The sequence below is a fragment of the Lepidochelys kempii genome, chromosome 5, assembly GCF_965140265.1.
Source record: "Lepidochelys kempii isolate rLepKem1 chromosome 5, rLepKem1.hap2, whole genome shotgun sequence".
In the NCBI taxonomy this organism is placed as follows: domain Eukaryota; kingdom Metazoa; phylum Chordata; order Testudines; family Cheloniidae; genus Lepidochelys; species Lepidochelys kempii.
The window spans coordinates 74,187,924-74,212,516 of record NC_133260.1 but is presented as its reverse complement, the minus strand read 5'-3'; the positions used below and the strand labels follow the sequence as shown (position 1 = coordinate 74,212,516).

At 46.8% G+C, this 24,593-nt stretch overlaps 1 protein-coding gene across 1 annotated transcript in view; it reads right to left on the bottom strand.

Moving 5' to 3' along the window:
• Window positions 1-24,305, bottom strand: part of LVRN (laeverin) — a 67,346-nt gene extending 43,041 nt beyond the window's left edge. The window contains exons 1-2 of the mRNA XM_073344753.1: window positions 23,530-24,305; window positions 2,434-2,576 (exon numbers count right to left, since the gene is read on the bottom strand). Of these exons, the coding sequence (XP_073200854.1) occupies window positions 2,434-2,576; window positions 23,530-24,212 (826 nt within the window). The 5' untranslated portion in view covers window positions 24,213-24,305. The remainder of the gene's footprint in view (window positions 1-2,433; window positions 2,577-23,529) is intronic.
• Between the last annotated feature and the right edge of the window lie 288 nt (window positions 24,306-24,593).

Sequence of the window (24,593 nt, the reverse complement as noted above, 5' to 3'; positions counted from 1 at the left end):
GAAACAAACTATCACTACTATACAATAAAACAAGAGTTTGTGTTTTAAAACCAGTCTTTTATACTCTGTATGACAGCACTGGCTACATATATTTTGGCAATAGCACCATGCCAACTTTCCCACTTAGCTCATTCCATGTACTTGAATTATTACCTAAAATACAAAGACTCTACTATTCCACTCCTCAGCTTCTTCATCAAAATCTATGAAGCACATCAAACTGTGAATTGGTTTTGGGATGTGGACAAGCATCATAAATATTCTCCCATGCTACACTTCTATAATATGTATGTTCATAATATCACTCAAGTAAATATCAAACATGCCTGAGAGTTATCAAATGCTTAAATCTCACATGCTTCAAATAAAGGGCCCAATCAGACCCTCCAGAGAAAAACCCATGGAAGGAGGTTCTGAGAGAGGAAATATTTGCAGACTACCTTCACAGATATTCCCCTCTTTTAGTCCCAAAGTTACATTACATGCCTCACAGATTTGGTAACCGTTGACTTTTACTACTTAAAATTATGTACTTGAGAAATAAAGAATCATGACGATAAGGATATTAAAAGAGATATTTACACACGAAAGGAAGGAATCCCACAGCTTTTTAGGGTTCCTGCATGAATACTATCTGTCCCTCATGTGGCGTCTTTGTCACACACAGCATCCCACATCAGGTGAGAATCAGTGGTGAGAAACATTGCCAGGGCAGTATATAATAGCTTGCATGGCTGCTGACCCTGTCATGTCTATTCTGTGGATTAACAGAAGATTTCAATTATGTGACTGTTAAGGCAGTTTTCATAAGCACCCAAGAATTTTTTTTTAAGATACACACAATCTCCCCCACCCCTGTCCTTAAATAACGGAAGTATAGCTCTCACACATACAACACCACAACTTCAGAAGTAAGTAAAAGTCATGTAGTAAAATATACTGAGTAAACACTGTATAGTAAGACTCAGAACATGAACTGTTGTGCAATCAATCACAGCTACCAGACATGGATATGTCACCATTGAAAGGTGACCCAATACCACCACCACCCACCTCTCAAAACTGTGACTGTGCATATTTGCCTGTGAATTTATAGATTTTTACTAACCCTCTCTGACTTTTTTTTCAGACCTATTAGATAATCTTCCTGCCTCAACAACCCTTGTCTCTTAGGGCTTGCCTACCACACGAAAGTTAATCTGGAACAACAGTAGGGTATGAATTCAAAACAGATTAAGTATTCCTGATTAACCCAATGTGCAGATGCTCATTCCAAAATAAGGCACTCATATTCTGGGGACTGGGGGGAGTTTGCACATGGAGTTAATCAGGAATAATTATTCCAAAATAAGTCCCTCTCTCAGGCTGGTTGGCCCTTTAAGGTAAGCTGGACTGAGCCTTGCCCATGACCTAGCAGTTACCCTTCAACCTTTCCTCTGATCTAGCCAGGTAGGGATAATTAGTGATCCCAGCTGGTTGTAATGGAGTTAGAATGACTGACCCCAGCCACAGAGGACAACTTAAATGGAGCTGAGCTCAGTTGAGGGAAGAAGACCTGGGAGAGGGGAGGGAGGGAGTTCACTCTCACGAGGAAGGCAGAAGAAATAGAATCAATCCCTGTGGTGGGCCTGAAATGGGGGCAATATCCAGGGAGAGACTGCAGAGGTGGCAGGACTCTTCTTTGGAGAAAAGCCCACAGGGAGTAGAGTAGGTTGCTGTGTCAGGGAACCCTGAGATAGGGTTTGTAAGTGGAAGCAGAAGACTTACATAGCCCAAGGAGGCAAAAAATCTATTCAGACTTGTTTTGATTTTCATTTGGACCTTTCGGTTAGCTCAGAAAGGGTTTGAACTTTGTGTCTTGGCCGGAAGGCTGAGCCATGGAAGATCTTGTTAGAGTCAGATGCCTGCAAAAGGCACTGGAAATGAGGAGACCAGTCACATTATGCAAGGGGGGAACTCCAGGGAGCAGTGTTCCCCACCCTACTCCCCATGTAGACAAACCCTAACCCTTTCTGTCCCCAAACAGGAGCAGCAACCGCCTCCTTTTGGGAGAAGGAGTCTCCCTCCAGTAATGTATCAAAATTACTCTTTTGACCAGCAAGGACTACCATAGGACCATTCAAAGTCTTCCCACACATACCTAAGAACCTGGTCTTTGCAACGTCATGTTCTGCTAACCTCCTTCCACTTACATTTCTTTTTTTACAGTTAACCTCCCTTCAATGCTCTGTATTATTGCTCTGTATTGCTAGGACAGAACATGTTAATTGAACAGAATTTTCATATATTTGAGCCTTTAGCCCATCAATAACAGACCACTATAGTACAGGATGATACAGTAAAATAATGTGTTATGATTATACACTGTTCAAGTAAATTCAAACCTTTATTAAGGTAACTTGGAGAAATACAGATGTCCATTTTTTAACCTACCTATAGCAGGCATGTTGGAAAGGGCCACGTAACTGGGATGATGGACAATTATGATATTAAAGGTTGCCTTCATGGCAGGTTCATCAAAGCAGGGATAAACAGTCCTGGCATATGTTGGTTCAAGCTGTGATGCAATCAGCATACTAAATTGGAAATACAGATATGGTTAATCCAGCATGTTGTAGCTGATCAAAACCATTATATAGTGCACAAAATCTGCCAAGTTAGAAAAAGAAAAGGTAAATCATATACATATGTGGATTTAGAAAAGGGTTAGTCATTATTTAGAGAAATTTATGACTCCGTTGTCCCCCGCAGAGATCCATGTGCAGATTTGCGCCTTGTTTAATTTAACCATTTTAATGGCTAATTCTTTTCTTCCATGTCTTTCTTTTCTAACTAAGAGTTCTAAGAGTTCACATTTTTATATATTTGGTTTTGTTTTTCTTATTTGATTTTTAATATGGTGTTCAAGTCTCACGCATAGTTCAGACCACTTACAGCAGTCAAGTGCTCAGAAATTATGTAGCCACCCATATTTTATCAGAAGTAGATTCGATGCGGATGCTTGCTTTTCTCTCTAATCCAAACTTTCTTATTTTAAAAAAGGTAGAGTTTATTAAAGGATTAAGAATTATAGGAAGTGTTTATGCGTAAAACGTGCCCCTCATCTCCACCCAAACCAGGCACAGAAGAACCCTACAGCAGCAGTTCCATGGCACTGGGGAACACCATGGAGAGAATGCTTATGGGGACCCTGTAGCACCTGCATGCTGCAGAACTCTGCTCCAAGATGCTGCTTGTGGTAGTTTGGATGAGGGCTTTGGGGCAGAGTGCAGCGGGCCAGGGGAGAAGCCAGTGGACCCAGTGGCCAAATTTTCAAAAGCGTCCACTGGTTTTGGGTGCCCAACTTGAGACAGTTGACGAAAATCCTTACTGGAGAGAAGCAGGGAAGATGCTGACAGAGGCAATTTCCATTCTCTGTACAAACCAAATGCATCACGTAACAGGGATTGGAGGCAGATCTACAGGTAGACCACGAGAGGATACAGCTGGAGATGAACCACCTGTGTTTTGAAAACCAGATGCTTGAAGATGGGTATCACCCAGGTGAGAGAGAATACAAGGAGTGCCACTGACAGCATGAGGAAAGAGAGGAGGACGTGGAATGTCAACATCATCTTGAAAATGACAGAGTGCACCCACAAAACCCTAATCCAGTACGTGAAACCAGACACCCACGCACCTGTCCCAGTGAGTGGCAGAGATTCCAAATTATTTCCTTGCTTTAAGGAAGGGGATGACATGGATGTGTTTCTAAATGCTTTTAAAATGAGGTGCGAATTGAATAAGATAGGGCAGGAGGACATGGTCTGGTGCCTGGCTCCATTACTATCACAAAGGACTTAGACATTTTCCCCCCTATGGACAGAGAGAAATATAAAGATCATGGGCAACATAAACAAGCTTTCTTGCCAAAGTTTAAACTTCTCCCTGCATATAGAAGATTTGGGGAGTTCAGAAAAAAAGGGACATGATCTGTGGTTTCAACTCAAATTAGGGGCTATGTAAGAAAATGGGGAACTGGTTGGAGGGTTTCCAGGGTCGATGAGGTCTATGAATTAATGGACGTAGAACAATTCCTTAAACTCTTCCACCCCAACCTGAAATAATGGCTAATAGACAAAGATCCTAGAGGCATGACCGTATCTGGGAAATGGCCAACCAACATGCAGACAGTCCTTTGGCAGTTAAAAAAAAAAAATCAAGGGAGATAGCACAAATCTGACCACCCAATCAAGCTCTCCCCCTCCCATTCCCCTCCCCCCCAAGGGAGAATGGGCTAAATCCAGACATGGCTAGGAGGCAAATCATAACAAGGGCCCAAAAAGGGAACCTGGGGAGCTGATACGTTTTTATTGCCATAAAAGTGGTCATAAGACAAAATACTGCCTGGTGCTAGGCTGATCAGAGGCTAGTTGTAGCACATAGCAGGTCCAGGTGGCAATGACTCCACCATCAGTGGAACCAAAACTAGTCCCATCAGTGAATATGACTCTGTCAGACTCCAAATGGGAATCAATTAAACACTGTTTCCCAGTGGAGGTGGATGGGAAATGGCCCAACGATGGCGGGATACTGGAACCCAAGTAACTGGTATGCCCATGAGCAGCAGACCCCTCATAGATCATTCCAGATAGACTCATGACCATTCAGGGAATAATAGGTCCCCATTTCCATGTCCCTGTGGCTCCGATCCACCTGAAATGGGGTGGCAATCAGGGCCCTAGCACTGCTGGGGTACCATCCGAACTACCAGTAGAGGTCTTGTTGGGAAATGACCTGCAGTCCTGGGCCTGCGCCACTTGTAGGGTTACTTGGAGCCAAAAGCAGAAAGCCAGAGCCCCTGCCTCAGACCAAGCTGAAAGCTGGCACACGGCTCTGAGCTGCTGCCTGACAGTGTGAATGCATGGCCTGGGGCTAGGCAGAGTCCTCCTGATTCCCCCTCTGAGGTCTGTGTAAGTGGGCCCCAGTGATCAGCCTAAGCTCTCCCAGTTTCTGCTTTGGAAATCATGCAGGAACAATTAACTGACCCCTCAAGGAAAACCTAGGGCTGCAGCAGACTCCCCAGGCAACTTCCAGACAGGATGGTACGTGGAAAGGTTTCTCTGGGATCAGAGGTAGCTTTATAAAGAGTGGATGCTCCCTAACAATGTTGAGCCATGGAGTATACAGAGACAATTGGTGGTATCACAAAAGTACCATCTTAGACTACTCAGGCTAGTTGGGACACTTGGGAATACAGCTCAGCAAACAGCACTTACTCCAGAATTTCTACGGGGCTGGGGTTTTTGAGCAGTGCCAAAAGAGCTGTGACCCCTGTCAGAGGGTGGAAAATGGCTGGAATAAGGGCAAGGCTGTCCTGATTCCTCCTCCCATTACAGAGGAATGCTTTCCGAGGATTGCTATGGATATTGTGGGACCCCTTAGCAAAACTACCCATATGGAGAAAAAGTATATTCTGGTGGTAGTACCGTTATCAATAAGCAGTAGCTCTGTCCTCCATAGAGTCAGACAAGTTGGCTGATACCTTGCTAACAACATTCATCCAGGGACAAGGGCAGTTATCCCTGAGGTTTTAATTGATCGCAGGGCAAACTTATGTCTGCCCTACATGAAGGGCTATGGGAGAAATGTGCGGTTCCACAATTTTGGTCGTCTCCCTACTACCCCCACGCTATCAGACTGGTTGAGAGATTTAATGGAATCCTTAAAATTATATTGAAAACTTTGTGGACCAACAGCCTGGTTATTGGGATAAATATTTACCTGACCTGTTATTTGCCTATTAGGAGGTTCTCTGGAAATCCACAGGATTCTCCCCTTTTGAACTTCTCTATTGGAGGAGGGTACAGGGCTCCCTGGACCTAACGAGGGCAGAGTGGGAAGGTACAGCTTCTCCCAAGGGAATGTCCATGGTGGAGTCCTTGTTGGGTTTCTGGGGGAAAAAAACAACTCACTGACCTTCTGGGTTTTCTCTGAGAGAACCTATCTAGAGCTTAGAAGAAACAGAAAGCCTGGCAGGATCACACCACATGTGCTCTGACATAGGTACAGGGGACCAAGTTATGATGCTCATTCCAGTGTTAGAGGCACTGCACATTTGCTGTCAGTGCCAAATCCTGAGCATATAGTGGTTTGACATTGTGGAAAATGTCACAATCTTTCTCCAGCAAAAAAATATAACATTTGTATTTTCAGTCAGATTTGGGAAGAGCATGTGACCCCGTTAAGGAAGATGCTTTATAGCATTCAGACAGTAGGCCTGATTGTAAAGGTGGAAAAATGCAAAATGGGGGTGGCCGAAGTGGGCTATTCTGACCATGGAGTGGAGAGGGGCTGCATAAAACCAGAGCCTGCAAGAGTGGAGTTTAAGAATTGCCCCACTCCCCAGACACAAAAACCAGGTACAATTCTTTACTGGGATGGCCAGATATTAGCAGAGGTTGTCCCTCACTGATCTGTGTGTAAGAAGGGTAAGTCAGACAAGGTTATCTGGTCCAAACAGAGTCAATGCAACTTCTGTGAACTGAAAGAAGCCATAAGTACAGATCCAGTTCTGGTATATCCAAACTTTGAAAAGGCTTCCATGGTATTCAGAGATGCCTCTGACACAGGCTCAGGGTTGTGCTGATGCAAGCTGATGAAAAGAGGAGAGGCACCCCACAGTGTGTGGGACCAAGAAATTGCATCCCTGAGGAAAAACAACTATGCAACAATGGAAAAAGAATGCTTGGTTATGGTGTGGGCCCTCAGCAAACTACAGCAGTACTCTTTTGGATGACATGTGACCATTGCATGCAGTGATCACTCACCTGACTACAACAAATGAAAAGGACAAATGCCACATTGCTAAAATAGAGATTAGTGCTCCAAGATTAAGATGGAAATGACTTGTGTTAAAGGGAATGCAAATTTGGTTGCTGATGCCCTGTCCAGGAAATAAGACAATAGGTTTCCCTAGGGTGCAGATCAACCATCCTAAGCCATATCTATATGTTCAGTGCTGCATCTGTACTGATACAGCTGAGCCACTGCAGCGCACGAGCTGAAGATGCTCTATGCCAACAGGAGAGAGCACTCCTGTCAGCATAAAAAACCACCTCCAGAAGTGGCATAAGCTATGTCGGCATGAGAAGCTCTCCCACCAACACTGCGCTGTGTGCACAAACGCTTATGTCGGTGTCATTTATGTCATTCAGGGGAGTGGAATATTATGAGCGACATAAATTTTTCAGACAGCTGTAGTGTAGACATAGCCCTAGTTACACCCACTTTGGCAGGGGAGATCCAACAGATAGCAATTTCCTGCACTATCCTTGAAAATCTTTATAGTATTAAGTTTATGTATTATTTTGAGCTGGGATTATATGTAACCCCTCTAGAGGGCAGATGTGATGTGAAGTCTGGTAGTTCAAAGGACTATATTTCAAACGTGCCAGAAAAGAATAAACTTTTTGACAATAAGGGTATGTCTACACTACGAAATTAGGTTGAATTTATAGAAGTCGGTTTTTTTGAAATCGGTTTTATATATTCGAGTGTGTGTGTCCCCACAGAAAATGCTCTAAGTGCATTAAGTGCATTAACTCGGCGGAGCGCTTCCACAGTACCGAGGCAAGCGTCGACTTCCGGAGCGTTGCACTGTGGGTAGCTATCCCACAGTTCCCGCAGTCTCCGCTGCCCATTGGAATTCTGGGTTGATATCCCAATGCCTGATGGGGCTAAAACATTGTCGCGGGTGGTTCTGGGTACATATCGTCAGGCCCCCGTTCCCACCCTCCCTCCCCCCGTGAAAGCAAGGGCAGACAATCATTTCGCGCCTTTTTTCCTGAGTTACCTGTGCAGACGCCATACCACGGCAAGCATGGAGCCCGCTCAGGTAACCGTCACCCTATGTCTCCTGGATGCTGGCAGACGCGGTACGGCATTGCTACACAGTAGCAGCAACCCATTGCCTTCTGGCAGCAGACGGTGCAATACGACTGGTAGTCGTCCTCGTCGTGTCCGAGGTGCTCCTGGCCACGTCGGCTGGGAGCGCCTGGGCAGACATGGGCGCAGGGACTAAATTTGGAGTGACTTGACCAGGTCATTCTCTTTAGTCCTGCAGTCCTATTGAACCGTCTTATGGTGAGCGGGCAGGCGATACGGACTGCTAGCAGTCGTACTGTACCATCTTCTGCCAGGCAGGCAAGAGATGAGGATTGCTAGCAGTCGTATTGTACCATCTTATGCCAGGCAGGCAAGAGATGAAGATGGCTAGCAGTCGTACTGTACCATCTTCTGCCAAGCAGCCATGAGATGTGGATGGCATGCAGTCCTTCTGCACCGTCTGCTGCCAGCCAAAGATGTAAAGGATAGATGGAGTGGGTCAGAACAAGAAATAGACCAGATTTGTTTTGTACTCATTTTCCTCCTCCCCTGTCTAGATCACACTGCAGTCAGTCACAGAGAAGGCGCAGCGAGGTTAATCTAGCCATGTATCAATCAGAGGCCAGGCTAACCTCCTTGTTCCAATAACAACGATAACTTTGGTGCACCATTTCTTATTGGAACCCTCCGTGCAGTCCTGCCTGAAATACTCCTTGATGTACAGGCACACCATTTGTTGATTTTAGCTCCCTGAAGCCAACCCTGTAAGCCGTGTCGTCAGTCGCCCCTCCCTCTGTCAGAGCAACGGCAGACAATCGTTCCGCGCCTTTTTTCTGTGCGGACGCCATACCAAGGCAAGCATGGAGGCCGCTGAGCTCATTTTGGCAATTAGGAGCACATCAACCACCACACGCATTATCCAGCAGTATATGCAGCACCAGAACATGGCAACGCGATACCGGGCGAGGAGGCGACGTCAGCGCGGTCCCGTGAGTGATCAGGACATGGACACAGATTTCTCTGAAAGCATGGGCCCTGACAATGCATGCATCATGGTGCTAATGGGGCAGGTTCATGCTGTGGAACGCCGATTCTGGGCTCGGGAAACAAGCACAGACAGGTGGGACCGCATAGTGTTGCAGGTCTGGGACGATTCCCAGTGGCTGCGAAACTTTCGCATGCGTAAGGGCACTTTCATGGAACTTTGTGACTTGCTTTCCCCTGCCCTGAAGCGCATGAATACCAGGATGAGAGCAGCCCTCACAGTTGAGAAGCGAGTGGCGATAGCCCTGTGGAAGCTTGCAACGCCAGACAGCTACCGGTCAGTTGGGAATCAATTTGGAGTGGGCAAATCTACTGTGGGGGCTGCTGTGATGCAAGTAGCTCACGCAATCAAAGATCTGCTGATATCAAGGGTAGTGACCCTGGGAAATGTGCAGGTCATAGTGGATGGCTTTGCTGCAATGGGATTCCCTAACTGTGGTGGGGCTATAGACGGAACCCATATCCCTATCTTGGCACCGGAGCACCAAGCCGCCGAGTACATAAACCGCAAGGGGTACTTTTCGATAGTGCTGCAAGCTCTGGTGGATCACAAGGGACGTTTCACCAACATCAGTGTGGGATGGCCGGGAAAGGTGCATGACGCTCGCATCTTCAGGAACTCTGGTCTGTTTCAAAAGCTGCAGGAAGGGACTTTATTCCCAGACCAGAAAATAACTGTTGGGGATGTTGAAATGCCTATAGTTATCGTTGGGGACCCAGCCTACCCCTTAATGCCATGGCTCATGAAGCCGTACACAGGCAGCCTGGACAGTGGTCAGGAGCTGTTCAACTACAGGCTGAGCAAGTGCAGAATGGTGGTAGAATGTGCATTTGGACATTTAAAGGCGCGCTGGCGCAGTTTACTGACTCGCTTAGACCTCAGCGAAACCAATATTCCCACTGTTATTACTGCTTGCTGTGTGCTCCACAATATCTGTGAGAGTAAGGGGGAGACGTTTATGGCGGGGTGGGAGGCTGAGGCAAATCGCCTAGCTGCTGGTTACGCGCAGCCAGACACCAGGGCGGTTAGAAGAGCACAGGAGGGCGCGGTACGCATCAGAGAAGCTTTGAAAACCAGTTTCATGACTGGCCAGGCTACGCTGTGAAAGTTCTGTTTGTTTCTCCTTGATGAAACCCCCCGCCCCTTGGTTCACTCTACTTCCCTGTAAGCTAACCACCCTCCCCTCCTCCCTTTAATCACCGCTTGCAGAGGCAATAAAGTCATTGCTGCTTCACAGTCATGCATTCGTTATTCATTCATCACACAAATAGGGGGATGACTACCAAGGTAGCCCAGGAGGGGTGGTGGAGGAGGGAAGGAAAATGCCACACAGCACTTTAAGCACAGCACTTTAAAAGTTTACAACTTTAAAATTTATTGAATGACAGCCTTCTTTTTTTTGGGCAATCCTCTGTGGTGGAGTGGCTGGTTGGCCGGAGGCCCCCCCACCGCGTTCTTGGGCGTCTGGGTGTGGAGGCTATGGAACTTGGGGAGGAGGGCGGTTGGTTACAGAGGGGCAGCAGTGGCAGTCTGTGCTCCAGCTGCCTTTGCTGCAGCTCAACCATACACTGGAGCATTCTGGTTTGGTCCTGCAGCAGCCTCAGCATTGAATCCTGCCTCCTCTCATCACGCTGCCGCCACATTTGAGCTTCAGCCCTGTCTTCAGCCCGCCACTTACTCTCTTCAGCCCGCCACTTACTCTCTTCAGCCCTCCACCTCTCCTCCCGGTCATTTTGTGCTTTCCTGCACTCTGACATTATTTGCCTCCACGCATTCGTCTGTGCTCTGTCAGTGTGGGAGGACAGCATGAGCTCGGAGAACATTTCATCGCGAGTGCGTTTTTTTTTCTTTCTAAGCTTCACTAGCCTCTGGGAAGGAGAAGATCCTGTGATCATTGAAACACATGCAGCTGGTGGAGAAAAAAAAAGGGACAGTGGTATTTAAAAAGACACATTTTATAAAACAGTCGCTACACTCTTTCAGGGTAAACCTTGCTGTTAACATTACATACATAGCACATGTGCTTTCGTTACAAGGTCGCATTTTGCCTCCTCCCACCGCGTGACTACCCCCTCAACCTTCCCCCCTCCCTGTGGCTAACAGCGGCGAACATTTCTGTTCAGCCACAGGCAAACAGCCCAGCAGGAATGGGCTATACTGAGTGTCCCTGAAGAAAAGCACCCTATTTCAACCAGGTGACCATGAATTATATCTCACTCTCCTGAGGATAACACAGAGAGATAAAGAACGGATTTTGTTTGAATGCCAGCAAACATACACTGCAATGCTTTGTTCTACAGTGATTCCCGAGTATGTGTTACTGGCCTGGAGTGATAAAGTGTCCTACCATGAAGGACGAAATAAGGCTGCCCTCCCCAGAAACCTTTTGCAAAGGCTTTAGGACTACATCTAGGAGAACCGCAAATGCCAGGGCAAAGTAATCCTTTCACATGCTTGCTTTTAAACCATGTATAGCATTTTAAAAGGTACACTCACCAGAGGTCCCTTCTCCGCCTGCTGGGTCCAGGAGGCAGCCTTGGGTGGGTTCGGGGGGTACTGGCTCCAGGTCTAGGGTGAGAAACAGTTCCTGGCTGTCGGGAAAACCGGTTTCTCCGCTTGCTTGCTGTGAGCTATCTACAACCTCCTCCTCATCATCATCTTCTTCGTCCCCAAAACCTGCTTCCGTATTGCCTCCATCTCCATTGAAGGAGTCAAACAACACGGCGGGGGTAGTGGTGGCTGAACCCCCTAAAATAGCATGCAGCTCATCATAGAAGCGGCATGTTTGGGGCTCTGACCCAGAGCGGCTGTTCGCCTCTCTGGTTTTCTGGTAGGCTTGCCTCAGCTCCTTCAGTTTCACGCGGCACTGCTTTGGGTCCCTGTTATGGCCTCTGTCCTTCATGCCCTGGGAGATTTTCACAAAGGTTTTGGCATTTCGAAAACTGGAACGGAGTTCTGATAGCACGGATTCCTCTCCCCAAACAGCGATCAGATCCCGTACCTCCCGTTCGGTCCATGCTGGAGCTCTTTTGCGATTCTGGGACTCCATCATGGTCACCTGTGCTGATGAGCTCTGCATGGTCACCTGCAGCTTGCCACGCTGGCCAAACAGGAAATGAGATTCAAAAGTTTGCGGTTCTTTTCCTGTCTACCTGGCCAGTGCATCTGAGTTGAGAGTGCTGTCCAGAGCGGTCAGAATGGAGCACTCTGGGATAGCTCCCGGAGGCCAATACCATCGAATTGTGTCCACAGTACCCCAAATTCGAGCTGGGAACGTCGATTTAAGCGCTAATCCACTTGTCAGGGGTGGAGTAAGGAAATCTATTTTAAGAGCCCTTTAAGTCGAAATAAAGGGCTTCACTGTGTGGACGGGTGCAGGTTTAAATCGATTTAACGTTGCTAAATTCGACCTAAAGTCCTAGTGTAGACCAGGGCTAAGTGTGAAGTGGAGTTCCTAAGGAATACTTAGGGAGAGGTTAATGCAAATTCCCCATCCCCAGTTATGCAAAAACTCAGCCTTTTGAAACTAAGCCCTGAGGAAGGAGTCATTGTCTGCTGATTACCTCTTCTTGGAGACTGGAGATTAAGGGCTTGTATAAAGAAACAGCTCAACTGCCCAGCCAGAGGTCTGGTTCTGAATCTGACATTATCATGAACATGTAACAGGGCAAACCCAGTTGTGGGTTTTGAAGGACTGACCAGAGCTTGAGGGTGGAGTTGGTGGTGATCTCTGATAAGCATTTTTGCTCACCTAAAGATCTTCTATTGTTTTTAATGTTCTCCCTGTTAGAATACAAGTGCTTGCTTAGAAAGAGCTCTGTGGTAACCTATAATTACAAGCAACACACAGCCTCTCTAGAGAGAAAACAAAGTACAGCTGGTGGCCCTTTAGGCAGTCTGGCTTGCTGGGGATATCACAGTGTAAATGCAGGGAGCTGTGCAGCCTTAAAGAACCCCAGTCAGGGTGGAGTGAGACATGGGTCTCTGCCCAAGAGGTAATGCCTGGGAGCCAGAAATCTTTAAATGGGTGCCCTCAAGAGAGCGCGGAGGAGGAATACAAACCCTGATATTCTATGAGTCTATGAGTCTATGAGTTACACTCAAACTATGATAGCCCTCCCTTAGAGTTTCCACAGAGTTAGAGAGCACCTTTAATCTCTATGGATTCCATAGGAGCTGCAATGGCATAGGCTATGTAGGGGGTGGACCGAATGAGTATATCAATGCATAAATCTGCCACCCTAACCATGACCCTCCCCAACCAGCAATGCCCAGTATTGGGGTAGCACTTGCTGTTGGTCTTAGGAGATATTGTGGGCACGTTGCATCACTGCAAACTCCCCAACCCCAGTGGAATTTCTATTCCCCTCCTCCCCTTCCCCCTCCCCACCATGCCAGAATCTGTGCCAGTTGAAGCTAGCAGAGAGCCTGCATGAATTTGGCACACTGCCTGCAAATAATTTTCATTACAAAGCACAACACATGTTAGCCAAGGCATTATTACAAAAAGAATTAAAGGTTGTTTTTCCAGCAGATTTCCACATGAAAAAAAAATATATATGAAAATGCTTCATCTACTGTACATAAACAGTGGGTGTTTCACCCCTAGGACCACAGGTCAGGCAGTGGTATGAGTCACTGTTTGTTTGCTTATTTTTAAAAGATCCTAATGTGACTGAATTGCTAGTAAACTTTATTCCACATTGCAAATCTACCACATTTGACACAAATCAGTCCAAATGGAATTTTATTTTCCTAAGGCCCAGCATTGTATAAGCAGACAAATTAACTCCCCCCACTTTCCTTTTTTGCTCAAAGAAATTTGTAGAAAATGAACCTTTTTATGAACTATTTTAAGAAATGTTGTATAGCAGGGATCGGCAACCTTTGGCACGCCGCCCGCCAGGGTAAGCCCCCTGGCAGGCTGGGCCAGTTTGTTTACCTGACGTGTCTGCAGGTTTGGCCAATCGCAGCTCCCACTGACCGCGGTTCGCCGCTGCAGGCAAATGGGGGCTGCGGGAACCAGTGGCCAGCACATCCCTTCGCCCGCACCACTTTCCGCAGCCCCCATTGGCTTGGAGTGGCAAACAACGGCCAGTGGAACTGGCGAACAGCAGCCAGTGGAAGCTGCGATCGGCGGAACCTGTGGACACGGCAGGTAAACAAACCGGCCTGGCCCACCGGGAGCTTACTCTGCTGGGCCGCATGCCAAAAGTTGCCAATCCCTGTTGTATAACAATGCCAGAGGTTAGCAAAATAAAATCAGAATTAGAGTATTCCCAAATAATGGCAACCTGACCGTTAACAGGCTCTTTAAGAATAAGGCATGATTACTCCAACTATTCCAAGTTGTATTTCACCTCATATGAAATGAACTAAGTTTAAAACACTGGAAATCTTTTTCATCATGTATAAAGACTTCATGTTTATAGGGGATAAGCTGGCATTTCTGCAATAACTCCTATTAACAGCCCTCTTGCTAGAACATAATAGTATTAGGATGAGACCGGACAGTTTCCACCTCCCCATGTCCCAACTGTTTAGGGAAGTAACATTTTTGAAATCATTAACACTGTTTACACACAACTACAAATTTTAAAAAGCTTACAACCATGCTGAACTCATTTGAACCATTTGACTGAATCTTGAAGATAGCTTAGTGTAAACCATCTTAGTTTTAGGGTAGACAACAGGTTTTAGTATGTAACTGTTAGTACTCGGTAATCCATATTGGTCCTGTTTCTAGTCCTTATCAATTGACATAATACAGACAATTTAAAAAAAAAAACCACCAGAACAGGCAGTGGATTGCCCATTTACACCTACCAGTGTTCATCTAAAACATAAGAACATAAGAATGGCCATACTGGATCAGACCAAAGATCCATCTGGCTCAGTATCCTGTCTTCCGACAGTGGCCAATGCCAGATGCCCCAGAGGGAATGAACAGGTAATCATCAAGTGATCCATTCCCTGTCACTCATTCCCAGCTTCTGGCAAACCGAGGCTACGGATACCATCCCTGCCCATCCTGGGTAATAGCCATTGATGGACCTATCCTCCATGAATTTATCTAGTTCTTTTTTGAACCCTGTTATAGACTTGGCCTTCACAACATTCTCTGACAAAGAGTTCCACAGGTTGACTGTGCGCTGGTGAAAAAATACTTCCTTTTGTTTGTTTTAAGCCTGCTGCCTATTAATTTCATTTGGTGACCCCTAGTTCTTGTGTTATGAGAAGGAGTAAATAACTGGTGAGTCTTCAAGAATCAGCTACATTTGCTATCAGAGGGCAAGACTGTATTGTGTACAGAATGGGTACTAAAAAAAATTGCACTGATTAGGATAGTATTCAAAACTCCTAAGATTTACATGAAATTAAGCCAGTACTTTAGTATAAATTCTATAGGGACATATACTACTCTTGGTCTGAGCACACAGCACTCAATTCACAGCAGTGAAAGTTCTGCATGTAGTCTGACGGTAAAACATGCCTCCCAAATTCCACGGAGTTAATCCAATACAACTGAAGTAGGAAGAAGGAAGATAAGAGTGTCTTTAAAACACCTTTCTCCCCCCCCCCCGCCCCCCCGATCCTGACAATGACTCTCTTAGCTACATGCCACCCATGGATTCCACAGCTTGACCCCCATAAGGATAGCTTTTGAGCTACTTTGTACTGTCTGACCAGTGCAAAGCATCCAGAAGTGGGGCCAGGCTTATATTTGACTCCTTTTGGTGCTGTAAGCACTGCAGAAATGTACTCCATAGTGGCTACAAACAGTGCCTTCGTTTTTCATTTCCTTCCTCCCTCCCCCCGCTTCCCCCACACACTTCAAGACCTGATTAAGTGTGTAACTTAGATCACTTGCCATTATCTATAATCAAACAGACCATTAATGGTTATTGTGTTGTTATTCATATTGCTTTTTTCTTATTTGTGAGTTTAGTGTTTGTGAGAGGACTAGAGAGCTCTCACTCTATAAGGATTCTAGCACAGATGGACACAGGTTTTCCAAACCAGTTCACCAATGTGCCTAAACTCTGATTTGACAAAGTGTCAGAGAAGTTCATTCTCAATGCCAATTAAGCCTTTCGCCTCTATTAAGCTGCCAACAGCTATGTGGACATCTGAGCAGGAGAAACTGTTAGCACAAGTGATAGAAAACCATTATCTTCTGCAAGTTGTACAGTGGCTTTACCAAAACAACTATCAACCTAGATTTGAACTGAAGACCTAGAGGTGAAAGGTGCCCTTTTACATAGTGCCTGAGCTATCCAATCATCCACTAGAATTAGTCTTCTAAAATAATTAAAATAACCTTGTCAGGTACCTTATTAGACCTGACAAATGATGTCCCCAAAATACATGCATACTGCAGGAGGAGGTTTGAGTTTCTGCAGCACAACTGCAAGAGACTCAGAGCTAGGAAACTGCTACTATGGCAAGATTGAAGACTTCACTCTCAAAGAAGGAGAAGTTACAAAATAGTGTTGCATGGATCAAGTTCAGAGAAAGTCATTTAAAATAAGGAAAGATATGCAAAAAATTGACTTAAGAACATCAAGAATGCAGACAAGAGCAGAAAAGCAAAGCAACATGTTAAATCTGCAACCCATAGACTTCCTTTGATTTAATCTACTGTCTGGACATAACTGGAATCTTTTCACCAGACTGCAATCTTACATGCCATAGTTACTTCAGGGTAAATCAAGGATAGAATGGAACAATTCATATAAATCTTTTTGCCACTTTGCTAAGCTATTTAGGGAGATTGTACCATAAAATGAAGTCACAACATAAAGAACAGAATGTAAATGAGTACTAAGAATACATACACAGGGTATTCATTTATATACTTAGCCCTGGTCTACACTAGGAGTTGAGGTTGAATTTAGCAGTGTTAAATCAATTTAACCCTGCACCCGTCCACACGACAAAGCCCTTTTTTTTCGACTTAAAGGGCTCTTAAAATTGATTTCTTTACTCCACCCCCGACAAGGGGATTAGTGCTGAAATCGGCCTTGCTGGGTCAAATTTGGGATACTGTGGATGCAATTAGACGGTATTGGCCTCTGGGAGCTATCCCAGAGTGCTCCATAGTGACCGCTCTGGACTGCACTCTCAATTCAGATGCACTGGCCAGGTAGACAGGAAAAGACCAGCAAACTTTTGAATTTCATTTCCTGTTTGGCCAGTGTGGCAAGCTGCAGGTGAGTGCAGAGCTCATCCGGAGAGGTGACCATATTGGAGTCCCAGAATCGCAAAAGGGCTCCAGCATGTACCAAACGGGAGGTACAGGATCTGATCGCTGTATGGGGAGAGGAATCTGTGCTATCAGAACTCCGTTCCAAAAGACGAAATGCCCAAACATTTGAAAAAATCTTCCAGGGCATGAAGGACAGAGGCCATAACAGGGACCTGAAGCGGTGCCATGTGAAACTTAAGGAGCGGAGGCAAGCCTACCAGAAAACCAAAGAGGCAAATGGCCGCTCCGGGTCAGAGCCCAAAACATACCGCTTCTATGATGAGCTGCATGCCATTTTAGGGGATTCAGCCACCACTACCCCAACCGTGTTGTTTGACTCCTTCAATGGAGATGGAGGCAACACGGAAGCAGGTTTTGGGGATGAGGAAAATGATGAGGAGGAGGTTGTAGATAGCTCACAGCAAGCAAGCGGAGAAACCGGTTTTCCTGACAGCCAGGAACTGTCTGTCCTGGATCTGGAGCCAGTACCCCACGAACCCACCCAAGGCTGCCTCCCGGACCCACCAGGCAGAGAAGGGACCTCTGGTGAGTGTACCTTTTTAAATAGTATACATGGTTTAAAAGCAAGCGTGTTTAATGATTAATTTTCCCTGGCATTCGCGGCCAGTACAGATACTGGAAAAGTCTGTTAAGGTGTCTGGGGATGGAGCAGAAATCCTCCAGGGACATCTCCATAAAGCTCTCCTGGATGTACTCCCAAAACCTTTGCAAAAGGTTGCTGGGGAGGGCAGCCTTATTCCGTCCACCATGGTAGGACACTTTACCACGCCAGGACAGTAGCACATAGTCGGGAATCATTGCAGAACAAAGCATTGCAGCATATGTTTGCTGGCGTTCAAACAACATCCGTTCTTTATCTCTGTGTTATCCTCAGGAGAGCGATACCATTCATGGTCACCTGGTTGAAATAGGGTGATTTTCTTAAGGGGACATTCAGAGTTGCCTGCTCCTGCTGGGCTGTTTGCCTGTGGCTGAACAGAAATATTCCCCGCTGTTAGCCATGGGGCGGGAGGGGGGGTCGAGGGGCTAGCCACATGGTGGGGGGAGGCAAAATGCGACCTTGGAACAAAAGCACATGTGCTATGTATGTAATGTTAAGAGCAAGGTTTACCGTGAAAGTGTGTACTCATTGTTCTAGAAAATGTGTCTTTTTAAATACCGCTGTCCCTTTTTTTTCCTCCACCAGCTGCATGTGTTTCAAGGATCACAGGATCTTCTCCTTCCCAGAGGCTAGTGAAGATTAGAAGGTGAAAAAAACGCACTAGCGATGAAATGTTCTCTGACCTCATGCTGTCCTCCCACACTGACAGAGCACAGACAAATGCGTGGAGGCAGACAATGTCAGAGTGCAGGAAAGCACAAAATGACCGGGAGGAGAGGTGGCGGGCTGAAGAGAGGGCTGAAGCTGAAAGGTGCTGGCAGCGTGATGAGAGGAGGCAGGATTCAATGCTGAGGCTGCTGGAGGATCAAACTAATATGCTCCAGCGTATGGTTGAGCTGCAGGAAAAACAGCAGGAGCACAGACTGCTGCTACAGCCCCTGTGTAACCAACCGCCCTCCTCCCCAAGTTCCATAGCCTCCTCACCCAGATGCCCAGAAACTGGGTGGCCAGAGGCCCCCCCACCACGCCACTCCACCCCAGAAGATTGCCCAAGCAACGGAAGGCTGGCATTCAATAAGTTTTAAAGTTTTAAAGTGCTGTGTGGCCTTGTCCTTCCCTCCTCCACCACCCCTCCTGGGCTACCTTGGCAATTATCCCCCTATTTTTGTGATGAATAAATAAAGAATACATGAATGTGAAGCAACAATGACTTTATTGCCTCTGCAAGCGGTGATTGAAGGGAGGAGGGGAGGGTGGTCAGCTTACAGGGAAGTAGAGTGAACCAAGTGCATGTGTGTGTGTATGGGGGGGGTTCATCAAGGAGAAACAAACAGAACTTTCACACCATAGCCTGGCCAGTCATGAAACTGGTTTCAAAGCTTCTCTGATGCGTACCGCGCCTTCCTGTGCTCTTCTAACCGCCCTGGTGTCTAGTTGCACGTAACCAGCGGCGAGGCGATTTGCCTCAACCTCCCACCCCACCATAAACGTCTCCCCCTTACTCTCACAGATATTGTGGAGCACACAGCAAGCAGCAACAACAATGGGAATATTGGTTTCGCTGAGGTCTAACCAAGTCAGTAAACTGCGCCAGCGCGCTTTTAAACGTCCAAATGCACATTCTACCACCATTCTGCACTTGCTCAGCCTGTAGTTGAACAGCTCCTGACTACTGTCCAGGCTGCCTGTGTACAGCTTCATGAGCCATGGCATTAAGGGGTAGGCTGGGTCCCCAACGATAACTATAGGCATTTCAACATCCCCAAAGATTATTTTCTGGTCTGGGAATAAAGTCCCTTCCTGCAGCTTTTGAAACAGACCAGAGTTCCTGAAGATGCGAGCTTCATGTACCTTTCCCGGCCATCCCACACTGATGTTGGTGAAATGTCCCTTGTGATCCACTAGTGCTTGCAGCACTATTGAAAAGTACCCCTTGCGGTTTATGTACTCGCCGGCTTGGTGCTCTGGTGCCGAGATAGGGATATGGGTTCCATCTATGGCCCCATCACAGTTAAGGAATCCCATTGCAACAAAGGCATCCACTATGACCTTCTAGTTTTCCTCAAACTCCATAATTAGACAAATACCATTGTATAAAGAGATCCATGAAAGAACGGATGAAGATTGCAGGAAAAAATAGAAGAAATTTGTCCAAATAAAAACTCTTACTGTTCTTCTCTCATGCCAACCAACTTCTCAAAATAAATAAATAAATAACAACAAAGAAAAAAGCAGTCAGTGGAAGTTAAATCTCCAGATTTGGTATCAGTGGAGTTGGTTATATGAAAGTCACATGACACTTTTTGTTTCAATAAAACAAAAAAATTAAGGTTTTTTTTATTATTGGTGTGTGTTCATGCATGAATGGATTTTTTTTTTTTAGCAAAATGAATATTATCTAGTTGGCACATTCTTGTAATATCCAACCCGCTGATAGACAACTTAATCTAGTGAACTAATCAGTTGGTTAGGACCCAAGAATGCCAGGATTCTAATTCTAGCTCTATTGACCTTGAACAATTCACTACTCCTTAAACTAGTAAAGGTGAAAAAAATTAAAAATCCCATTTACTGATGTGTTTTGTTTACCTCGTGCATCTCAGTTTGGACAATGAAAATCAATTAATTAAGTTTCACTTTTGTTTAATGAGTTTTGTTTCCAGATTCTTAGCATGAAATTTGCCAGCACAAAGTCTATGAAACATGTAAGCACATAACTGCAATTTTGCAGGTTAATTTATTTAAAATGACTGTGTTTATTTAACTTGTACTGGGCCAAGTTGAAGTTGATAGTGTCTCTATATTGTGTGCACAGTTTTGAAAGTGTAAAACACTGTCATTGGTGATTTGACTCTTATAGTTGCAGTTAAACAAACACTAACATTCATACCACCTAACAACAACAGTCACAGACTCCTCCACTCTACACCTAAGTACCATTTTATTCCAACATACACCTGCAGTTCATGCATCTAATTCCTCAACAACAAAAATCCAAAAACAAAAAAACCCCACTCGAACACACAGCCTGAACTCTAACCTTAGTTCAATTAAGATATATTCTCTACAGACAGACATACAGGTGAAGTGCATAATGTGTCATATGTGCATGAAAACATCTGAGGTCAGAGTTAAGGTTTTGCATTTGAGTCTGACGATGATACATTGGATGTGTGTGCTGTCCTAGTCCCTCATATTAACATTAATGGAAGGGGAGATCTGAAGCAGTCAGAGCACAGAGCAGCATAGCTTGCCTCTGTTGAGGCAGCTGCTCCACTGGACAAACCTTTTATGGTTTGCCAGAGTGGAGCCCCACTCTGGGAGACCTAAGAAAGTCTACTGGACTAGAAGTAGCGTTGGGAAGCTTAGCAAGCGTGAGAGGTTGGGGAGAAGGAGACATGCAGAATTGTAAGAAGGCTGGGGAGCAAAACTGGAAGCAGACCAAGAAGGTCCACATTTGTCATCTTTAGCACAAAGCATGTGTCTGTACCACTTGTTCATGTGATGGGGTTAGATCAGGGAAGCTAATTGCATCAGTGATGTGGAGCTTGTTGCTCCCCTACAGAGCTCTTCTGTCTAGGATGAGCCTCCTGTGATTCGCCAGAAGGGGGGTGGGGGTCCTGCTCTGACAAGCCTGTGGAATTCCTTGAGACTAGGAATAGTGCTGCCAAGGGAGAGCTTGGCAACACAACTCAGAGCCTGGGAAGGAGGCATGAATGACAAGAATCATGGATGATGAAGTGGGAAGGCATTGTGGCAACTAGGGTACAGGCTGTAACAGTAAACTAGGGAGGGAGATGAGACCGGGGAAGCAGCCTGGGAGAATAGAAGTGGCCAGCAAATCTGTGCTGTTCAGATTTGTCTTTGCAGACCTAGAGTAGGTATGGATGAACACTAGAAAAACAGCTCCCCATCTATTTCACTTTAAAATTTGAATATTGACTTTCTCTGAGCTGTTATGCTAATTTGTGCGAGAAACTTGTACTTTATGGGGACTGTAGTTCTTTAGCTACAGAATGCTGAAAGATGTTTGAGCTGCATTTTGCACTATAGTTTTGGCCACATAATTGGTTCTATGGTGGACACCTGGGCTAATATAAATAAGGGGCTCCAGCATCTTTTTGCAAGCCATCAACTAGTTGGTCTTATTTGTAACATCAGATAATCACAGGAAAGGCAACTATAGCTTCTATATAACTGCAACAGTGCTGACCATTTAGTTCTCTTTTGAGAGGATACTAGTGCCAATAATCCAGCAACAGCTAACTTGAACAGACACAAGCTTTTGCCAAATCTGTTTTTCATAATGAGTCACAATGTAATTGTGGAGGGAGAGAAAGGAAGAGACATACCATAAAACACAGCTAATATATAGGGCCCAAAGGCCCCAATCCTGCAACCTTTACTGTATTGAGTTGCACTTTCTCACACTGAGGTCAATGGAACTACTTGCATAAGTGCTACCTTACTCAGCAAGAATAAGGACTCTAGAACCAGACCTACAAATTGCAAGCCAGCAGAGGGAACCTACAGAGTCTTATTTAATAGCTTTGTGACCTTGGTAAATAAAAAGCATGGAACAGGTTAAGGATGTGAATGAATGTATGTTGCTGTGACTTTTTTCCTTCATAGAGGATCTGCTAACCCATTATCGAATAACAAACCGTATGGTTGTGTAAACCTGAAAGGCAGAGGTTAGGGGAGGGATATTCCTGTTGTCAGACAAGACTATATTATTTTTATAGTGTCTTTTATATGTTCTATAGCTACAAAAGTGCTTTTGTTGTTTAACTCCACATAACAGACAAAGAGAGAACTTAAGTTATCGGCAAAGGAGAAATTTTCTTCAGCTAAGATCAGATACAAAAATAGAGATACCACTAGAGGACATTACTAAGTAGATGTGTGTGTGATTGCAAATTTGTATTGATTTTCCTAAAATGCAAGGTGTGATCAGATCTGAGCTTTCGGTTTCAGCTTCCTCCATCTCTAAAAAGCTTATAATTCCTTTTTGGGAAAAGAGGAAAGAAGAGAGACAACTGGCTGTGTGGCCCCCCCCCCCCGAAAAACCCACCAAAACAAGCACTTAGGGCAATGGTTTTCAGCCTTTTTTCATTTGCGGACCCCCTAAAAATTTTCAAGTGGAAGTCAGCCTGCGGACCCCCATGGGTTCCCAGACCACAGGTTGAAAACCACTGATTTAGGGGATTAGCCAAAGCCCACTGAAGTCAAGGACAATCTTTCCATTGACTTACGTGGGTTTGGATTGGGCCCTCTGATCCTCATATGATGGCACTATAAAAAGAAGGGCCTCTAAAGCCAGGAGGAGCTGGTGTCCCAGCCTTTGACCGGAACAGAAGTGCCCAAGCCCTTTCCCGGGCAGTCATCTCAGAAACTGGCTCGGGAATTAGCCAGCAACTCTTCTGGGGCTGGCCGGCGCACAGCGCCCTTTGGGGCCACATCCTCAGAGCCGGGAGCTGAAGTCCGGCACCTGCCCTACACTAAACCCCAGGCAGCGCTTAGCTGCCCGCTTGCCCGGGTGCCCAGCTGCTGCAGCATGTCATAGAATCATATGGAAGGGACCTCCGAAGGTCATCTAGTCCAACCCCCTGCTTTAATTAAGCAGGACCAATCCCCCATTTTTGCCCCAGATCCCTAAAGGGCCCCCTCAAGGATTGAACTCACAACCCTGGGTTTAGCAGGCCAATGCTCCAAGCACTGAGCTATCCTGTCCCCGCGCGCTCTCACCTGCTCTGTCCCTGGTCCGTGTAGCGGGTGAGGAAGAGCCCGTCCAGATCCTCGCTCAGGGGCCCCCTGAAGCTGAGCTGCAGCACGTAGCGCCCGCCGGCCCGCAGGCTCCGCCGCAGCGCCAGCACCGCGTACTCCTGCCGCTCCTCCAGCCACAGCTCCGCCACCTCGATGCCGCCGCCGCCGCCGCCGCCGGCCGGCCCCTCGGGCAGGGGCCCCCGCACGGCCGCCCCCCACAGCTCCAGCTCGGCGCTGTGCAGCAGGACGGTGGCCGTGTCCTGGGCGCAGCGCACCGTGATGTTCACCTGCCCGGAGAAGACAAAGGGGCCGGGCTGGCCGGGGCTCACGCGGGGCCAGAGCCGCAGCTCGTAGTGGAGGGGCAGCAGAGCGCGGGGCAGGCGGGAGTTGTCCCAGGCCCCCGGCGGGCGCGTGCTGCCGGGACCGGGGCCGGGGCCGGGGCCGGGGCCGGGGCTGGGGGGGCAGCAGCCGGCGCCCTCCTCCTTCGGGCCGGCTGTGGGCGAGGGGGGAGCCGCTGCCGCCCGCAGCGCTTCCACCTCCTGCAGGCAGCGCCCGTACAGGGCCCCCAGCACGGCCAGGGCCAGCAGCAGCGCGGCCAGCAGCAGCGCGAGCAGGGCGGCGGGCTTCCTGCCCAGGTAGAAGCCGGAGGCGGCCTTGGGTCCCATGGCAGCAGGCGCCGGGAGCACAGCGCGGCCGAGGGGCGCCCCGTTACTCTCCGAGCCAGGCAGCGAGTGCGGCTGGGGCTGGGCTGCGCGCAACCAACAAATACCCTGGGAGCGCGGGTGGAGGTGGAGCCCCTCCGGCGAGGGGCAAGGCAGGAGGAAGGGGAGAGGTCCCCACGCTCCCTTGCTCTGGAGGTGGGAAAAGGTAAGAGGCGGATCCACTTGGATCCTGCCCATCTTTGGCCCCAAGCCCTCAAAGTGTATCATCAAAAACTGAGAACGAATCTAAACGCTCCGATTGCTCTCTCTCTCTCTCTCTCTCTCTCTCTCTCTCACACACACACACACAAACTGGTTCCTGATGCATTTCAGCACAATAGTGGG